Below are 18,436 nucleotides of genomic sequence, written 5' to 3' on the forward strand. Positions count from 1 at the left end.
CTCTTTTATCAGATAATTATGATTAAATGTATTTGTGAAAAGTTCTGTTTCAGAAACTATTAAACCTATAAAAAATATTTTGAGTCGAAATTATTTTAATAATTATAGTGTAACCATTTTACTTTAATGTTTCAAACCGGCTAATATATTCTCTGAATTTTGAAAACGTAAATTATTTAAGAAATCTTAATAAATTTGAAATTTATTTCAAAGGCGTATATGCGTAAATAGAATTTCAACATAATTTGAAGCTTATCTGATTCTGGTGTAGATCAGCAGCCAGACAATGAATACATCCTCCTTGCACATGAAGAAATTTAATATAAAGTGATGAGGAATATCAGACAAGATACTTTCAAATTCAAAGACTAACAAGACATTATGCATGTAATAACTGCATGTAGTGGAACTAAAATTCGTTATTTTTCGCTTCAAATTCGAAACTAAAATTGGTGTTGATCGATCTGTGCTGTGTCAGAAGTTATTGCAATTATATTATCTTCCAGTTTGTTCCGAATTTCATTTACCTTTTTTTTTTCGATTGTAATTGTAATTCGTTTTTCTCAACCCTGTGTAGAATCATGATGCATTTTAACAGAACAATGTGACATGTGGATTACAGAAACAGAATGCATTTTTACTGGAGCGGAAATGACACATTAGAAGTTAATGGTTTTATGGTGTCAAACGGAAGTTTTTTTATCCTTTTTATCGGAGCATCGTCATAAATTTAGACCATTTTTTCCTCATAATATAAATCACAGATAGCTTTAAAGTGGTTGAAAGTGGCACAGTATCTTATGTGATGAAAGTGCAAAATCTGAGTATTATCATATATATATATATATATATATATATATATATATATATATATATATATATATATATATATATATATATATATATATATATATATATATATATATATATATATATAATTAAAAACAAAATAAGAAAGTTAGAAATAAAAACATCCAGTGAACAGTTCGAGTTTATCTTGCAGTAAAACCAAGCTAACAATAAAAAATCCTGTATACATAATTGCGTCGAATCAGAACTTATAAATTCAGATTTCTCCTAACAATAAATTCCATAGGAGAAATCTTTTGGAGAAATCAAAAAATGTACAATTTTCCTTTAAAATATGCTGCTCAGTGAGTAGCGATGTAGGAGTTCGATCCATTACATTTTTAGATTTTTTTCTTTTAGTCTATCCTTATGGAAACTCCTCGCTGTGGATGAACCGATTTTATTCTGACTTCGCATCTGGAGTTGTTACTCAAATTTGTCGAGCCTTTTCAATTTTGCTTTAAATCAGAACAATTGTAGTAGCAAAATTAATCGTAATAAGGAAACAATTTAAAAAATACATCGGATGTTATAAATGATTGGGAAATTATGCGAATAAATTGAAGTTTTCTGGTTTATGAATTATCAGCTTGTAAGTTAGGATATGATTGTACCAATTACACTCAACAGAGTTGTCAATGGCATATTTATAACTTCAGGAATATAAATTCGTTTTACGTACCTCACTACTGGTTAGATTTTTCCAATAGATGTCATTATTTTTGGATGAGCAGTGGAAAATTTTAAATAAATAATAATGATCTAGAGAGTAATTCTATTTAAAATTCTGATATAAACGGTTAGAAGAGCTTAATACTATTTCATTATACTCAATTAAAAATAAAAAAAAAAAGATTCAATCCATATATGAGTCCCAGGCGGGTTGAAATTTCATTACACACAGTGAAATAAACTACAACATGACACAAACTTTTACAAAATACCACCCAAAAGATTTCTCCTACATATCATAAACAAATCCTTCTCAACTGGTGAATTCATAACAGATCTAAAAACAACCATTATACCCATGTATAAAAAGGCGATAATTACACAAACTACAGACCAATCTCTACTTTACCGGTTCTCTCAAATTTCCTTGAACTCGCAATTAAAAAAAAGGACATACTTTTTTTAATTCAATAAGCTTCTTCAATAAAAATGAATAAGATTCCTCAAAACATTTAACACTGAACAAGCTTGCCTAATATTTTCTGAATCAAAATGGACTCCTATATAAGAGCATTAATAACAACAAAAAAGCAGCTATTTTCATAGAGGTACAGAAGGCATTTGACTCTGCCGAACATGTTATACTATTAAAAAAACTACACATTGTCGGAATTAGGGGAAGTGTCTAAATAAGATTGAAACCTATTATTCCAATCTTATTTATCACAAAAGGTGGCAAGCAGTTCAAATGAACGGCAACTTGAACGAATACCAACTCATCAAAACTTGTGTTCCTTAACGCTCAGTTCTAGGCTCTGTCTTATTTCTGATCTACATAAAACGATCTCTGTTCAATGGAATTGAAAGGGAACCTAATCAGCTATGCTTACGATACGAAAATAGTTTTCTCATCAAGCAACATGTCAACCTTAAAGCTTAACATGGAATCTGATTTATTAAGCCTGCATACATGGTTCAGTGAGAATAAAATCAAAATGAACATTCAGAAAACTAAATTTATCCCATTTGAACTGAAAAGTAGAGAAGCAATCCCGCCAATTAAATATCACATCACATCCTGTGATGCCAGAAGTGACTGCAGTTGCAAAACTATTCAGAGGGTCGACAGCTACCAGTATCTGGAATAAATGTGTGGATCATAAACTAAAATGGAAAATCTATCCGAGCAGTTAACAAACTTAGGTATACATTGTATAGAATGCACAACATTTAACAAACGCGTATTATGTCAGATATTTTACGGAGTGTATTATGCAATGGTATACTCAAGAATTTGGTGTGGAATTTGTAACTGTAGGGGAGCGTACGAAAACATCCTTGAAAATTACCCAATGTACACAACAGAATATTAAAACTTTAACTTAATCCTCCTCAACGTCAGGCAGATGTACCTTTATAGCATGCTTATCTTCTAATACCGAAATAAACATTGGATTAGCCTCAATGACCATACCCTTCAGACAAGATGGTCTATTTTTCCAGATACCTATACTGAAAAAAAAAAAAAATCCTGCAACATCATTTCACATTCCTGGCACCAAGAATCTTTCGGAACTCTCCTAAAGAGAGCTTAGAAAGGATACATTGCAAGAAACCTTTAAGAGAGGATCAGGGGTATTTCTTAGACCATAAAAATAACGTTGAAACATCACTTACTTTTGATGGAGTTCAGAGTAGTTTGCTAATACTCAATGTGTGTGTGTGCGGGCGCGTGTGTGTTTCAAAAAATAAACAAAAAAAACTAAAATTTCATTCGTCTCTTTCTCTCTCTCTCTCTCTCGTTAAAACTGATGTGACGTCATAATTTTCTTGACATCACGTTAGATACACAAAAAAATCTCTTTTTAATATATATATATATATATATATATATATATATATATATATATATATATAGAGAGAGAGAGAGAGAGAGAGAGAGAGAGAGAGAGAGAGAGAGAGAGAGAGAGAGCTCCTTTCACAGAAAGCCATATTTCCCCTAACTCTTACTCTCTTACTTAAATCTTTGATCTCCACTACGAACTCCACCTTTTACATTTCCTTAATCTTTACTCCGCCAACAATTTCCCTTCCGTTTCTCTAATCCTTCATATTAACAGTCCACCAACAATCATCAAAAATGTAGTCTACCGACTATTTTTCAATTGCAATTAAACATCGTGTTTTGTCAAACCACTCCGAAATGAAATAACCTGGCATTTATAATTAAAATGAATATTATATCTAATTTAGAAATGCTTCAAAAGGCAACTGTTTGCTACTGTTCACAAGTGAGATTTTTTTTTCTTTAATTTAGTCAACCATTATATTAAAACGCTTACAGCATCTAAATCAGATTAACTAGCGGATCTCTTGCACGGTTTTCATTTGAAAAAAAAATGAACAGCGTGAGACAAAGGAAGTTCTCCTAAACAATCCTTTTAAAAGAAATCGAAAGAATTTCGATTTGTGAGTTTCTTTTAAAAGAGTTTCGTAAGATTTTTTTTTTAACTTTTAAAAGAACGTCATAAGTTTCTTTAAAAAATTCCGAAGTGAAACTCAGGAAGTACAAAGTTACGTAATTAAATATTAATAAAAAAATAACGTTAATATTAATCATTACACCAACAAGGAACGAAGTTTTTTTCGATATTAAAGAAAATAAAAAACACATAATAGAAAAAAAAGTTCATTCATGAGAATTTCTACGTAAATTCTAAAAACATTTAACCCAAATTAATACCAAAAATAATTGTCTAGTTAAATGAATTCACCTGAATAAAACTTTTACGAGAAAGTAATTAATTATTTCATCTTTTGGTAGGAGATTAAAACTATACGATAATTAATAATTAACAGAAATATCTTTTCTTTTTTTCGTCGGTATTCGTCTTTCAGAACTGCTACCAGACTTCAATTAATGTACACATTTACAGCGAAGGCATAATCTATTCATTCATACCCAAGACATGATGCTCTTAACTGGACACATTATTCTTGAAGCCAGCGCGCAAAGAAAACACTCTCCATCCAGGTAGATAATATAAACAAATAATGATTATCATCAATTGGAACAGAAATTTATCCGCAAGTACGAGTATTTAGGAATCTTTATATGCCAAAATAGGGAAATCAGAACTCCATTGTAGATTCAAAAAAGATTTCTAAGGTTTCTTGCATTTCTAAGTTTTTCAACGGGAGGCTATTGACGAAGCTTAGAAATTTCAAGAAGTGCTGTAAAATAAATCAGTGGCGACATAAAAATGAAGATAAAGATATTGTGGATGTCCCAGAATATCTTTATCTTCATTAAGTAATTTCTTTGAATGATGGCTAAATGAAACCAGAAGTGACATAACATTGTTACAAAATATTCAATGAAAAATGCAAACGAGGAGCACTTTATTAATACATTAAATAGAAAAAAGCTATCACATGAAATGTAGAAAAGCAGCCGATATTCGATCAGAAATGTTCATATGTGAAGGAATAAAAATTTTACAGGAGATGCACTACATAACTCAGAGAGTCGAATTTCAGATGATTGGTATAGAGCTCTCAGCAGTATCCATTTATAACAAAAGGTTGAAATAAAATGGAATGTGGGAATTACAGACGATGTTCTCTTCGGAGTGTTCCATGTTAGATTTATGCAAGATAGTTTAGAGAAGATAAATGAAAATTACGAAAGAGGTCATAAGAAGAACAAAGTGGTTTCAGACCAAATAGAGATTGTCAGGATCCGATTTTTATTTTGAAACAAACAGCCGAGAAATCCTGAGAAGGTAAAAATGATGTTATTTTAAATATTTTCTTTTTCTTTTCTTTTTTTTTGGGGGGGGGGAAAGACAATGACAAAGCAACCAGAGAAAAGCTGTTCAAAATTCTTCAATTATGAGATACAAATAGGACATTACAAAGAGCAAGGTGTTTGAACTGAAGGAAATATAGGAGGATGTTTTCATATCAAATCAGACATAAATCACGGATATGCACTGTCTCCACCGCTGATCACTATCACATTAAGAAATAAACAGTATTAGACCTGATATCAAAATTGGAGCTATTAAAAAGAGCCCTTTACATGTATTGAGTTCGTTATGCAGATCATGTTATATACTCCTAAACAACTCCAGTACAAGTTTTCAAGACTCATTAACTACTATTGAATAACTGCTGTAAAACGTTTAGTATGAAGATCAGCAATAAAAAGACCAAAACTCTAAAAAACATTCAGGACCATGGAAGACATCAACTGCATTCTTAATGGTGAACCTACAGAACAAGTAAGATGCTTCAGTTATAGATTGGAGAGATGAATTAGAAATAAAGTACTTGATCAAGATATGAGAGTTCTGAGAAAAAAAATTAAAAGAGTAAACAGATGACATTAATGGTTGAATCGTGAAAAATGCGGATATTAGAAAGGAAGGTTTTAGCATTCAGGAATGTGTTTGCAGAGTTCATCTGAATATGATATGGCCAGATAAACACAAGAGAGGGAAGGTTAAAAAAATAGGTGTTTGATGACAAGATGGCTCGAAAAGGAACCAGAGGACTTCCACAACAAGTTGAATTAATGCTGTTAGTAAGGTGAGGGGGGGGGGGTACTTAACTGTTAAATTTCACAGTATTGAAGATCTAACAAATGACATATGAATTTGGAAAAAACCTGTCAATAGGAAACTAGTCATAATGAACAATTATGCAGTATTATCATAGCATTCTATGCATCCCTTGGAGGTGCAGAAGTTTTATAATAATAATAATAATTCTCATGGTTTTCTCTTACTTTATTTCTGGAAGTTCTTTTCTATAGCGTTTTCACGTGAGTCTTTTAACCAAACGAAAGTACAGAAGAAAGAAGCAAAACCTGCTTATGGCGGTCAACAAAGAGGGACAGCTGTAGAATTATCTAGTTATATGTGTATAGAAAATGTATAGAAAATATACATGAAAGGAATGGATTATCAATCGGGAGATGAATGCACTTACCACTAAACAGCTTCTGTTTTTGAAACTCCAGTACTTCTCTCATACTGGGATCCAAGATGTCCATTCCTGTTTTTGTAAGTAGAGGTTTGAGGTCTCTCAATTTCTTGTCCGAGCGTTGAGGCGGGTCGCTTAGAGGAAACTGAAAAAAAAAAAAAAAAAAAAGAATTTTCAGTGAAGATATTCATAAGTGAATGGATGAGATCGACAATGTGGATTAATATCAACGAGTTCCATATAATTTATGCCAAAAGCTACGATGCATTTATAAAATAGAGAATTTATGATGGTTCTGCTTTTATTTCTTGCACGAATTTGGGTATCGATGCAGAGAGAGAGAGAGTCTTCAATGGAGAAATTGGTTGTATTTTGCATTTTTTGTCGAAGTTCTGCATTTTTAAAAAACCAAATAAAGCATTTATGGCAGAAAATATCTACTAAGAAGAACCTGCCAATCGCAATATTAATTAAAAATCCAAGCCTTTTTTATGGTATTACAAAAATAACTCCATGGTGTTTTCAACTAAAAGCGAAACATTTAATTTTCATATTAAACACTAGATAATCACTGAGCAAGTAATTTGCTACTTTTGATGAAGTAAAAATGGTCGTCAGTTAATATAAGGGTGTCAGACTAGGTTTCCGGTTTGAGGTACCACAGAAATGACTTTTTGATTAAATGCGCAATAAAAATTCTGTCATTTATGGATGTAGTAAAACCACGGACTGCTTACTGTCCATGTAATTAAATATCACCTCGTATTCATATGGCACATTGTGTGTGTGTGTGTGTGTGTGTGTGTGTGTGTGTGTGTGTGTGTGTGTGTGTGTGTGTGTGTGTGTGTGTGTCTTCAATTTAAAGGTAAAATTAAATATCTATCTCTTTAATTTAAAGGGTAGCTTTCGTTGTATTTATTCTCAGACTTTCGCTCTTTTAATATATTCACAACTGAAACGAAGTAACATGGAGTATGACTGAAATGTGTACTGTAATGTCTAATTTTCTAAAGTTATTCGTAACTGCAAAATTCTACTTAGCTTAGATATTTTAATTACAACCTATTGAAATTTAGTACCTACTAATGCAAATGTTAACCAATAATTATTAGTTGAAGGCCTTCAGTTATAATCCAATTCATTGACGCTTTTGCTGCAAATAGCACTGCGTCACTGAAGGTCATCACTAACTTTTCCCGTTCTAACAATCTTGTTTTAAGTTTTTGCTCAAAGTGGGTCTTATTTTCCAACGTGCACTTTATCAAGTTTCACTGCAGTAACTCTTATCATTGTAGAGAATCAGTGACTACTCCTATTAATTCAGCTGGAACGTCGGTTCCAGGCTGAATTTTATTGATTTTATTCGGTAGAGGTATTCAACAGAATTTATTGAGTTTGAAACGAAGTTTAATCCACTTAATGAAAGACCTAGCGTTCTCTTTTAAAAAAAAAACCCACCGATTTGCTTCTCTTTCTTCTTCTTTTCTTCCTCCTCAGATACTTCTGCAAGTCGCATCGTTCAACCCATTTCTGCGAAAGCTGGAAGTATAGCTGTTTTTCGTTTACTTAATATCCTCCTGAAATTCTGACCAAAATGGAGGATAAAGAAGAAGTTAGAAAATAAAATGCTTGTCATCTATACAGATCGAATTATTTGACTGAAGTGGACCTGTTAGTCATTGATTGTCTTTTATATTGTACCTAAAAATTAGCGGTATTTCCTAAAAAGACATGTGTAACAAAGTTCGCTAGGCAATTAGAGAGTAAGGGATTGGCTACAGTTTAGAAATTTCTACTTTCCTAATATTATTGTCCTGATTATCAAGAACATAAATATCCATTATAATTCTAGCAACGCAATAAAAACAATATCGCCACCAATACCACTATAAGCAGAGTTTGCTTCTAATTTGCAGCCAACCTTCTGCTTCCTTAATATTTTGTGTCCCTTTATACATATGAGATGTTTTTTAGGAGATTGTTTTCCCACATTCGTTTTTTTCTCTCTTTTTTACATTTTGTTTTTTTTTTTACATTAAAGCTTTCTTAAACAAGCATAAAATAAATACTGATTTCGAGAGCTTAAATTGTAACAGCTCGAAAAAAAAAACGAATATTTACACACATATACAGAGCAAAATTAAATCAAGGGAGGTGGTCTTAGTTACCATGGATATTCAGGTATAAGTTCGACTTAAAATAGTATTTTAGAAAGCAATGATTTACGGAAAACAGGAAGGAAAAGAACACCACACCCATATATGGAATACATAAAAACTTTTAATGCTATTCTTCCTAGCATCTACAACATGAAATTAGACATTTTAATTAGCTTATGTCTCAAAATCATAATTTAGAAGGCATATTTTAACGATTATCTATCATACTAAATTTATCGAAATCTGTTGAGCAGTTCGGAAAACGAAATACACCAAGAGAAAGTGAGACACACCCAAATGAGTGGTTTCACTCATAGTTTTCCCTTTTAGATGGAAATCTAAAGTTCTTTTTTCAAGGAGATGATCCTCTTCTTCTCTCTCATCCTAATGGTTGGTGAAATAGCATTGCTCTTTTACAATGAAATAGTAATTAGAGAACAAGATAATTTCACGATGTGTTTCTTATCAAATAGTATTTTTTTGTCTCTGCAAAGATATGTGTAAGGAAATAGTAAACCGTAAAAATATCATACGGCGCACTTGACAAAAGATATGCTTAGAATACCTAATGGACAACGTCGACATTATACAAAAGAAATGATACTTCTTTAGAAAGAAAAGTATAAAGTGCTGACAACAGTATGTAGACTTATCAGAGAAAATTGCTAATAAAAAGACGTGTGTGCATTTTGTGCCTCTCCGATTTTGTTTCTCATCTCCTTGCACGCAGCATCTCAAGGTTTATACAACGTGGCCTTGTTTAGGGCCTCCAAATTTAAGGATTTAAGTCTTTGGTTGAATTAATCAACTGTCGAAACACGCGTTTTCCAGGCATTGTGATTGATTCAATATCATCTGCAATTATATTAAATGCTGAGTTTGTATATTTATTAGCATAGAAAATCAGAAACTGAAATTTGTACGATTTAATCTAAAAAATGACAGTTAAATTTCATCAAAATAGGTCAAGACATACCTGTGTATTTACATTAGGATAGAAGACGGACGGACGGCAAAGGATGTTGGTAGTATTATAAAACATGCTTAAATTCATTTCAAAACTTTAAACCTAAACGCATATATTGTTTTACCATAAAAAAGAAACTATATTTTTAAAAAATGCGACATTTATACTGTTATTTGAAAAAGAAAAAAAAAACATTTCAAGCTTATTTTTTAAACTTTGATTGCGAATAATGTAGACACAACATTTTACCCAAAGACATTATTATTTCCTGAAATAAAATGCTCATTGAAATAAGAGACGATCATGTGAACCTGACTAAATAATTAATGACTTTATATATAAAGAGAAAGTTTTTGTTCCACTTACGCGACTACAAAATTCCAATTTTAATTTCTGGCAACCACCTGCAAATTACCAAGAGGTTTCTGTGTTCGTCATACGTGACTCCAATAACAACGCTAAAACAGCGTTCTCCTTATCGTTAACAGACAATCAGGTATGTGCGTAGTTCTCGATTTTCCTTACGAAAAACGAGGGTAACCTATTGATTTAGTCATCCTGCGCCTTGTTTGTACAAAGGACACGTTAGCTCGCGGATACCACCATTAGGTAAGTCCGATCCAATCTGACATTCCCTCCTTTAATGGTGAGAGTGTTTCTTTTTGTTATTTTTCTTTTGGCCTTCGCACGCGCTCCTCTATAACAGCGAATTGAGCAAAGAAAAAAAATCTGCTGTGTGTAATAAACGCATCGAGAGACCTTGCTGTCCTTTTCGGAATAACTGCACAAGATATCGCAAATACGTAAAATTCTATGTTAGGTAAAAACCATCGGAAAAAAAAAAGAGGATGAAACCTTCTTTCTGTAGAGTTTAACGTATTGCTGGTCTTTTATTACTTTCTTTATACTGTTTGTATATCGTTATCTTCATAACGAATACTGTTACATCAACCATATTGTTGGGGAAAATTTTATCGTTTTAATATGACAATCATATGATGGACAAAACATTATATAATTCTGAAAACCTACTTTAGAGAACAAATCTGAAACTTTTTCAAGCCATTACAAGCCCACTGGATGATTTCACAAACACCGAGGCATCTTCGCTCACCTATCAGTAGACTAGATGCATTATCCACTTCGCTAATTAGGTTAGCAACTAGAGTTTCCATTTCATTGACCTGTTTTTTTTTTGTTTTTTTTTTGTGCTGGGTTAAATGTTTTATGGAATTGTAGTTCTTTTAAAAAGAACAGTTGATCGAGCTATGAACTTTCTATTAGAACACTTAGAAGTGAAGGAGATTAGAAATTTCTTGTTGAATGAACACACAAACAAGAATACAGGACTTACTCTAACTGCAATGATAACACAGAATGCAGATTTTATCGAAGACCTGCAAATGTATTTTATAAAATAAACATTTAGTTAAACAAGAGCAGTACAATGTGTCTTTGAAGTGTAGAGTCTTTGAAGCGATCCTCGTATAAACTAACGAATTTAGAAATAGATTACTTGAAAGAAAAAGTAATATACAAGATGATTGCTGAGTTGCAAATAATTCTCAGAACAGAAAAAATCTGTTTTTAATTTGAACTCTGTTCAAATTAAGAACTCTGGAAGGTAATCAAATGATTCGTTACCTTGCAGGATAACAATTTAATTGAATTTATATTCTGTAATACAGTTGAGTACACATTCTTTGAAGCCTAACGAATACACCTCTGCCTATAGAAAACCTCAACGTGAATTAACACAATGAATTTACATAGTAACATCGAGAAAGGTTTTTGTTCTTGCTTCCTCTTACCATAATTTTTTTTTATCCCTCTTTCTTTGATTATTTCGAATTATTTATAAATTGCCAGCCAACGGAAGATAAACTATTGATTCCCAAAGTGTTGAGTATACAAAAAAACAAGCATTTTCTTTACGTGCGTGCACTCATCTCGGTCGGTTTTCTACCTAGCACTGCAACTTCAGTCCGTTGGGATTTTGTAATTGGATGACAGCATTAGTAGGAGGAAGATAAATATATAAAAAGATTAGGAAACTGTTGGAAATAAGCTGATTCCCAGTAGAGAAAGAAACGATAGCAACTAGGTCAGAAGGATAAAAATGAGCTCCAAAATAAATAAGTAATAAACAAAATGACTTGTTTGGAATAATGTATTATTGGAAAACAAAAGCACACGCAACACACATATGTTTAGTTATTAATGTATATACTGTAAGTCTGTAGCTTATCAAACTTATTGTAACTCCGTGACTTCAGCAGCACAATAGTTTCCGAGGAGGGTCTTTATGTTAAGACCACAGGGACAAAATATAGCTCTTTTCCGAATTCTGATGGAAAAGCAGCCACATATAAAGCCTGTTAAGTTCTGCCTGTTGTCCATGATCACTCTTTAATAGGTATTATAAACAATCGTGTTTATTTAAATGCTTCACAAACATAGAAATATTAATAAAAAGCTCTCTTCTTCAGCATAATTTTCATGAATGGATTGCGCCCTCTATCGAAAAGTGCTGAAAGTGGAAAATGGAACAAACACACTATAAGATTCTCTCTCTCTGGATACATTAATTGGGCAAACTGTCATTGATTTATTCTGAACCGGGATTTGAAAAGGTGCCTATTAATACATCAACAAAGATCGTGCACCTTCACATTAGCATTCACGTCAAGCAGTGAAATAAAGGTTTATCACATTACCCTGTACTAGAGACCAATTATGAGCACGTAGGACAGCGATGTTCTTGCGTTGGGCAACGAAATTTATCTATCATCTAAAGACATTCACTAGACACCCACGAGCGTACAATGGAAGTCGAACTCGCAGCCAGTAGTTGAAAAACGAGTACACTATCTACTTGGCCAAATGCACTAAAATAAAATATGATACAGCTGTGGCAGAGCCTCCGCAGCTCACTCAGTTTTGACGATGCTTCGGTTGGAAAGACCTGAATTCGAATCCTGTCTAGGATGCGAAGAATCTTTGTCATCTGAAGCTAAGTTAGCCGGTGTCGTATTTGAAGATGGTTGGGCTTTTCTCCTGAAAACTCAGATTTTTCATTCTGCAAAATAGGCAAGCCGAAGAAGGAAAGACACTCAATATATAGACGCAGGAGACTACAGGAAGAAGGATTAACCACCTTATTGCATCGTATTTAGTTTCGAGAGCCTGCATAGTTTACACATAAGCGTAAAACAAAAGGAAGGAAGGATGGTACCCTACATATTTAATGATTTGAACAAAATTAAAAGGATTTTTCTATTCTGTTAAAGTAAATTTATTTTTCTGTCATAATTCAGGTTATTAAAGCAGGGTAGTAAACAAGACTGTCTGCAAGGATTACCATTAAATTTAATTACTTTCTATTAAAGTTCTACAAAGGAATTCTTCGTCTCTCTCACGAAATAAACGAAACAACAGCAGTAAGAACAAAAATAACAAAATGCTTCGTGGATTCTTGATTTTCTTCTGCCGTCCTCTTACTACTGTCTAATCACATGGTTTATCGCCCACAAAAAAAAAAAAAAAAAAAAATTGTAAACCTACAACACATCAGCAGCGTGTGTGAGCCAAAGTAAAGGAGAACGATTTAAAGTAGACGTCAATTTATGTGGCAGAAATAAATGACGTGCGTTTTAGCAGTTGGATGCAACATAAAACAAAGAATGGGATCAAAATGGATTCCGACAAGAAAAGCGAATCACTCTCCACCAAAGTCCAAGAAGACTTTCAAACAGATCATTTCTCGCTGATTTACTCGAAGTACACTTTGTTACCGTAGTATTCCGAAAGTACGTGTTAGACTGATTGCAGAAGTGACGAAACTTATTCCAGAAGTATTGGATTTGGGACACGAAAGTTTGCTTGCACTCTCGTTAACAGTAACAAGTTACTGTATCTACCCTCAGCTCAAATACCAGAAATCGATCGTGGTCATTCTTGTCGAAAATACTAACGAGACAGGCGAGGTTTTTCCAAGATTTTGCATTGCGTGGATGGAAACACAACAGCTTACGTAAGGCAGTCACTGATTCAAGCAACTACTTGCCTTGATTGATTCTCTAATGTAGAATATTTAAAGCTAATTCAAATCAAAATCTATACAACTACAATACTGGTTAATTATTATAGTTGTTCACTATTGAGTATTAAATGAATATTAATAAATGTGAAATATGCTTACAATGTGTCGATTACATATTCTAATTAACGTGATAGCATGTTTTGTATTATTATCAGGAGGCTGTTCTGAAGCTGTAAGGCGAGATTAATATTGTGCAGCTCACAAACAGGGAGGTTAACGAGCTTAGAACATAACTCTTCAAATTAACATAATTATCCTGAAAGGCGAGTCTGTATCATCAAGTGTCGCAAGAGGTCACTGCATCCAGATGTCCATTATTAGAATACGTCAGTTAAATGCTCCCAAAAAAATTAAAAAATGACCACAAGATATCTCACAGAAGAGATAAATCAGGTAAAAGACAAAAAATAATGAAAAAGAAGGTCATTGAAATTATAACAAATATTTCCTCTAAAATATCAGCTATATAAAATAAATGAAAATAAATATTCCTCTGGTTTTAATAATGGTACTTATTTTATCAAGTTAAAATAAAAAGAAAAAGAAAAAAAAAAGAAAAAAGGAAATTGAAATCAGAAAGCACCACCCAAAACACAGGAAATTAATTTTTCTATGTTTCACCAGTATGATATGTGTAATGCATATATATATATATATATGTAGAAAGTTTTTTCCTTGGGTATAACATATGTTAAAGATGCCAAGCTATTTTAAACCTGGTTTTACTCCATTTCCCAAGTAAGCAAACAGACAAATGTCAAGTTTGCGCCTGCACGTAGTGCAAGTCTAAGTGACCCGCAAAGTAGTGCAAGTCTAGGCAACTCGTGGTAAAGGTGGAATTAGCTCTGATCACTATTCTTAATATTTACCCTTAATGCAAAGCCCATCTCCTTGAGGAGATGTCTGATGCTATGCATTAAAGGCAAGGGGCCACTACCCAGACCGGTTTCGACCTTTATTCAGGTCTCATCAGTGGGAGCCAGGCTTAGAAATACCAAGGTTGAGTAATACAGAGTTGCCACGAGTTGCCTAGACTTGCACTACGTGCAGGCACAAACTTGACTTATTTGTCTGTTTGCTTACTTGGGAAATGTAGTAAAACCAGGTTTAAAATAGCTTGGTATCTTTAACATATATTATACCCAAGGTAAAGAACCTTCTACATCTATCTCTCATCCTGAGATTTTTATTTAATAAGGTCAAAGCAACTTTTGGTAACTTGTTTTGGTAAAATACTTATAAGCTCTGTATTACTCAACCTTGGTATTTCTTAACCTTGCTCCCACTGATGAGACCTCAATAAAGGTCAAAACCGGTCTGGGTAGCCCTTGCCTTTAGTGCATAGCATCAGACATCTCCTCAAGGAGATGGGCTTTGCATTAAGGGTAAATATTAAGAATAGTGATCAGATCTTATTCCACCTTTACCACGAGTTGCCTAAGACTTGCACTACGTACAGAGTCGCCCAAACTTGCACTACTTGCAGGCGCAAACTTGAGTTATGAAATGGAGTAAAACCAGGTTTAAAATAGCTTGAGATCTTTAACATATATATATAGGGTTACCAAAATTAAAGTAATCCTGTTTAAAGCTTTGTGGACCGCCACCAAGTGATCCAAATGCTGCGAAACTTTGTCAGAATACATTATGCATCAAGTGGAAGCGATATCTCAGAAAAAGTTCCGAAATTCATCACCAGAGGCGCTGTATTATGTAAAAAAGAGGAGGTTGTATGATGTACGAAATATAGATGTAGTAATGTTCTGTATGTGTAAGAAGGAGAAAAGCGACACAAGCATAAATAACACATTTTATTCCATTATACGTTCACTGGCTATACTGTTCAATGTGCTGCCCTTCTCAGTATGCTAGAAATTGCTCCTTTGCACAGTGTGTTCAACGGCAGAACGCAGCTGGTGGGGACTGATGTTGCTCACATGATGCGTTATGCTATCTTTCGGCGCTGGCAAGTTATCAGGATGATCCCCATACACCCTGTCTTTGAGAAATCCCCAGAGCCAGAAGTCATAGGGGGTCAGATCAGGTGAACGAGGCGGCCATGCAATGGGAAACGAAAGCACGGCTGATCACTCTGACTTCCGTGAAATGTTCTCGAAGACCCTCTTGTACGGATCGGCTGATGTGCGATGTGTGAGGATCCCATTCTGCATGAAAATTACTGAATCCATGCACAGGCGCTGCTGTATCAGTGGCACAATATTCTTTATCATATCGCGATACCTCTCGGCAATAACCGAGCAGGTCACAGGACCCGACTGGAGAATATCCTCAAAGAAGAATGGTCCATCCAACGATAAAAGAAGCTGTAAATCCGCACGAGACAGCAACTTTGGGTGAATCCAAAGGATTTCTTTTTTTTTTTTTGGATTGTACGCAGGTTTGCGTAGCATACCCAACAATTGTGGGTATTCACAGCAGCGTTCAGGTGAAAGTCACAAAATCATCAACGCAAAATCGGCCACGCAGCGTCCAACAACAAGCAAGAAATATTAAAGCGAATATCAAGTCCTACAGGTGCAATTCTTGTGTCAGAGTTCTGCATTTCTACCCATTCATATTTTGAATCGGTAGAAACGCAGAATCTTCCGTAGAATTTTCCAGACAGTTGTGTAAGGCACAGCCATGTGTCTTGATACAGCACGTGCACTGCAGGAGCCAACGCCGCTATTCATGGCCTGGTCCACAACGGCAGCAGCAACTTCATTTGCTTGTTGTGAACTAATTCGTTTGCGACCTCTCGCAGGTCTAACTCCCAATAATCCAGTTTATTTAAAACGACTAATCATTCGTCGCATGGCACATGCAGATAGCGAACATTTTCGACATTTGTTCAGGCAACGAAATTCGCCGAATGCAGCAACAGCAATTATTTAAGTAGTACAGCTTCACGAGCAAAGCACGTTGGGGAAAGGTTAGTGCCTTCCCGTATCCATCATTTTAAACTTCACTCCTGGCACCTGCCGAGTCGCGTGATATGCAAATTCCATGCATTTGGTGTTTACAACTCTCCCTGCTAGTGAATTCTGGAAATACCTTTTTTTCTCAAATATCACTTCCGCATGACGCACAATGTACTCGTGCAGAGTTTCGTAGCGTTTGGATCACTGGATGGTGTTCCACAAGGCCTTAAACAAAGATAATTTTGATCATCCTGTATATTATTATTATTATTATTATTGATGGCCCATGCCCTGTAAATGAGATACTAACGGAAGAGACTTTAATGAAGTGAGAATACAACTTCTACGTTCTATGCTTTCACCTCTTCCCCATATTGCCATGGCAATAATCACCAAAAGATAAGGTCAAATGGCATAGTCCTCTCCTCCAACCTTAATAGACAACGAAGGAAAATCATTTCAAGCTTTACCATGGACAACTCATTGCACACTTCCGCGGATCTTTTTCTAGAATTACCTCAAAACAATAATCTCAATAATCGAGATATTAATAAGTCTCATAGTGCAGATGGATGGTGTCCCAGTAACCGTGGTAAACACTGCAGAATTAAAAGCCATAACTATCAACTACCTACACAAGCTGTCTGACTCGTATATCATCACGACAGCATGGAAGCAAGCCTTCATCTAGTTTTTCCTAAAAAGGAGACAACAATCAGCCGAGTATCTTTTCCATTACTTTATTTCCATTTTCTCAAAAATAATGCAGAAGATTATTAATTGCGGACCTCTGCAGTACTTGGAGGTTAATTAATTAATCAGTGATTACCACTATGAGTTCTGTTACTCTTATTTCAGAGCAAACCTCTTTGCTAACATAACTCTCTTTTGGACACAAGTCATGAAAAAAGTTTAAGAAATGTAGCTCTTGACATTTCAAAAGCATTTGATTGGTTACTATCTTATAAGCTCCACCCCAACCTTTGTGATTTGCTCACCTGACCACTCTCTGGTCTCTCACTGCTTGTAATGATGAATGGTTTCCTTACATCAGATTTGTCAATCAATGCCAGGGTATCCCATAGCTTTATTCTTTCGTTCACACTTCTTATCCATAGTTTTGCTGATGACAATGCACTCTAGCTAGCGAAGCTGACTGATACAGAGATGACAAAACACGAGGAAGAAATGGAGCTCTGAATCAATGCTGAGATCTGCATGAAGATCTCAATATTTCAAAATACGAAGGACTCAATCCAGCACGCATGCACCAAGGAGATGAATCGATTTGCTTCGATCTCTTGTTTTACAATGATACTTTTTTGAAAGTAGAAGAAAGCAAATTTTTTCTTCAGACATTATTTAAGATTATGCAGTGCTGATAGGCAATGCCATGGTTCCTTGTAAAAATTGTTAGTTGCTGATTTGAGTACTATGATGGGATGAACTACGAGCATTTATTGAACATTCAAGACTGGCCAATTATCTAAATCTCAGTTAACTGATCATTTGAAGAATGGACCAAAAAAGATTTCTTAATCATCATCATCATCATCATATTTCGTGACTGTCGGAGAAAGAATGGCCGATAAATTTTATTGAGGATTGAATGTTCGACAGGTATTACTGGAGATAACTTGTAGACGTTATACCATCTCGTATCAGAATTATAGTAGGCTAAACTGACATTCAAATTAGCTTATGTTTTAAATAAAGTGGTTAAGCACGAGATAGCCTTGATGACATAATCAGATTTACTAAGTTGTCATTCCTCGTA

General features: G+C 34.2%; 1 protein-coding gene across 1 annotated transcript in view; it reads right to left on the reverse strand.

Moving 5' to 3' along the window:
- Positions 1–18,436, reverse strand: part of LOC150110566 (uncharacterized) — a 142,183-nt gene that overhangs the window by 14,004 nt on the left and 109,743 nt on the right. The window contains exon 4 of the mRNA XM_090394826.1: positions 6,517–6,655. Coding sequence (XP_090250952.1) covers positions 6,517–6,655 — 139 coding nt within the window. The remainder of the gene's footprint in view (positions 1–6,516; positions 6,656–18,436) is intronic.

The sequence above is a fragment of the Typopeltis vanoorti genome, chromosome 1, assembly GCF_054136105.1.
Source record: "Typopeltis vanoorti isolate ZY-2024b chromosome 1, IOZ_Tvanoo_1.0, whole genome shotgun sequence".
NCBI lineage: Eukaryota > Metazoa > Arthropoda > Arachnida > Uropygi > Thelyphonidae > Typopeltis > Typopeltis vanoorti.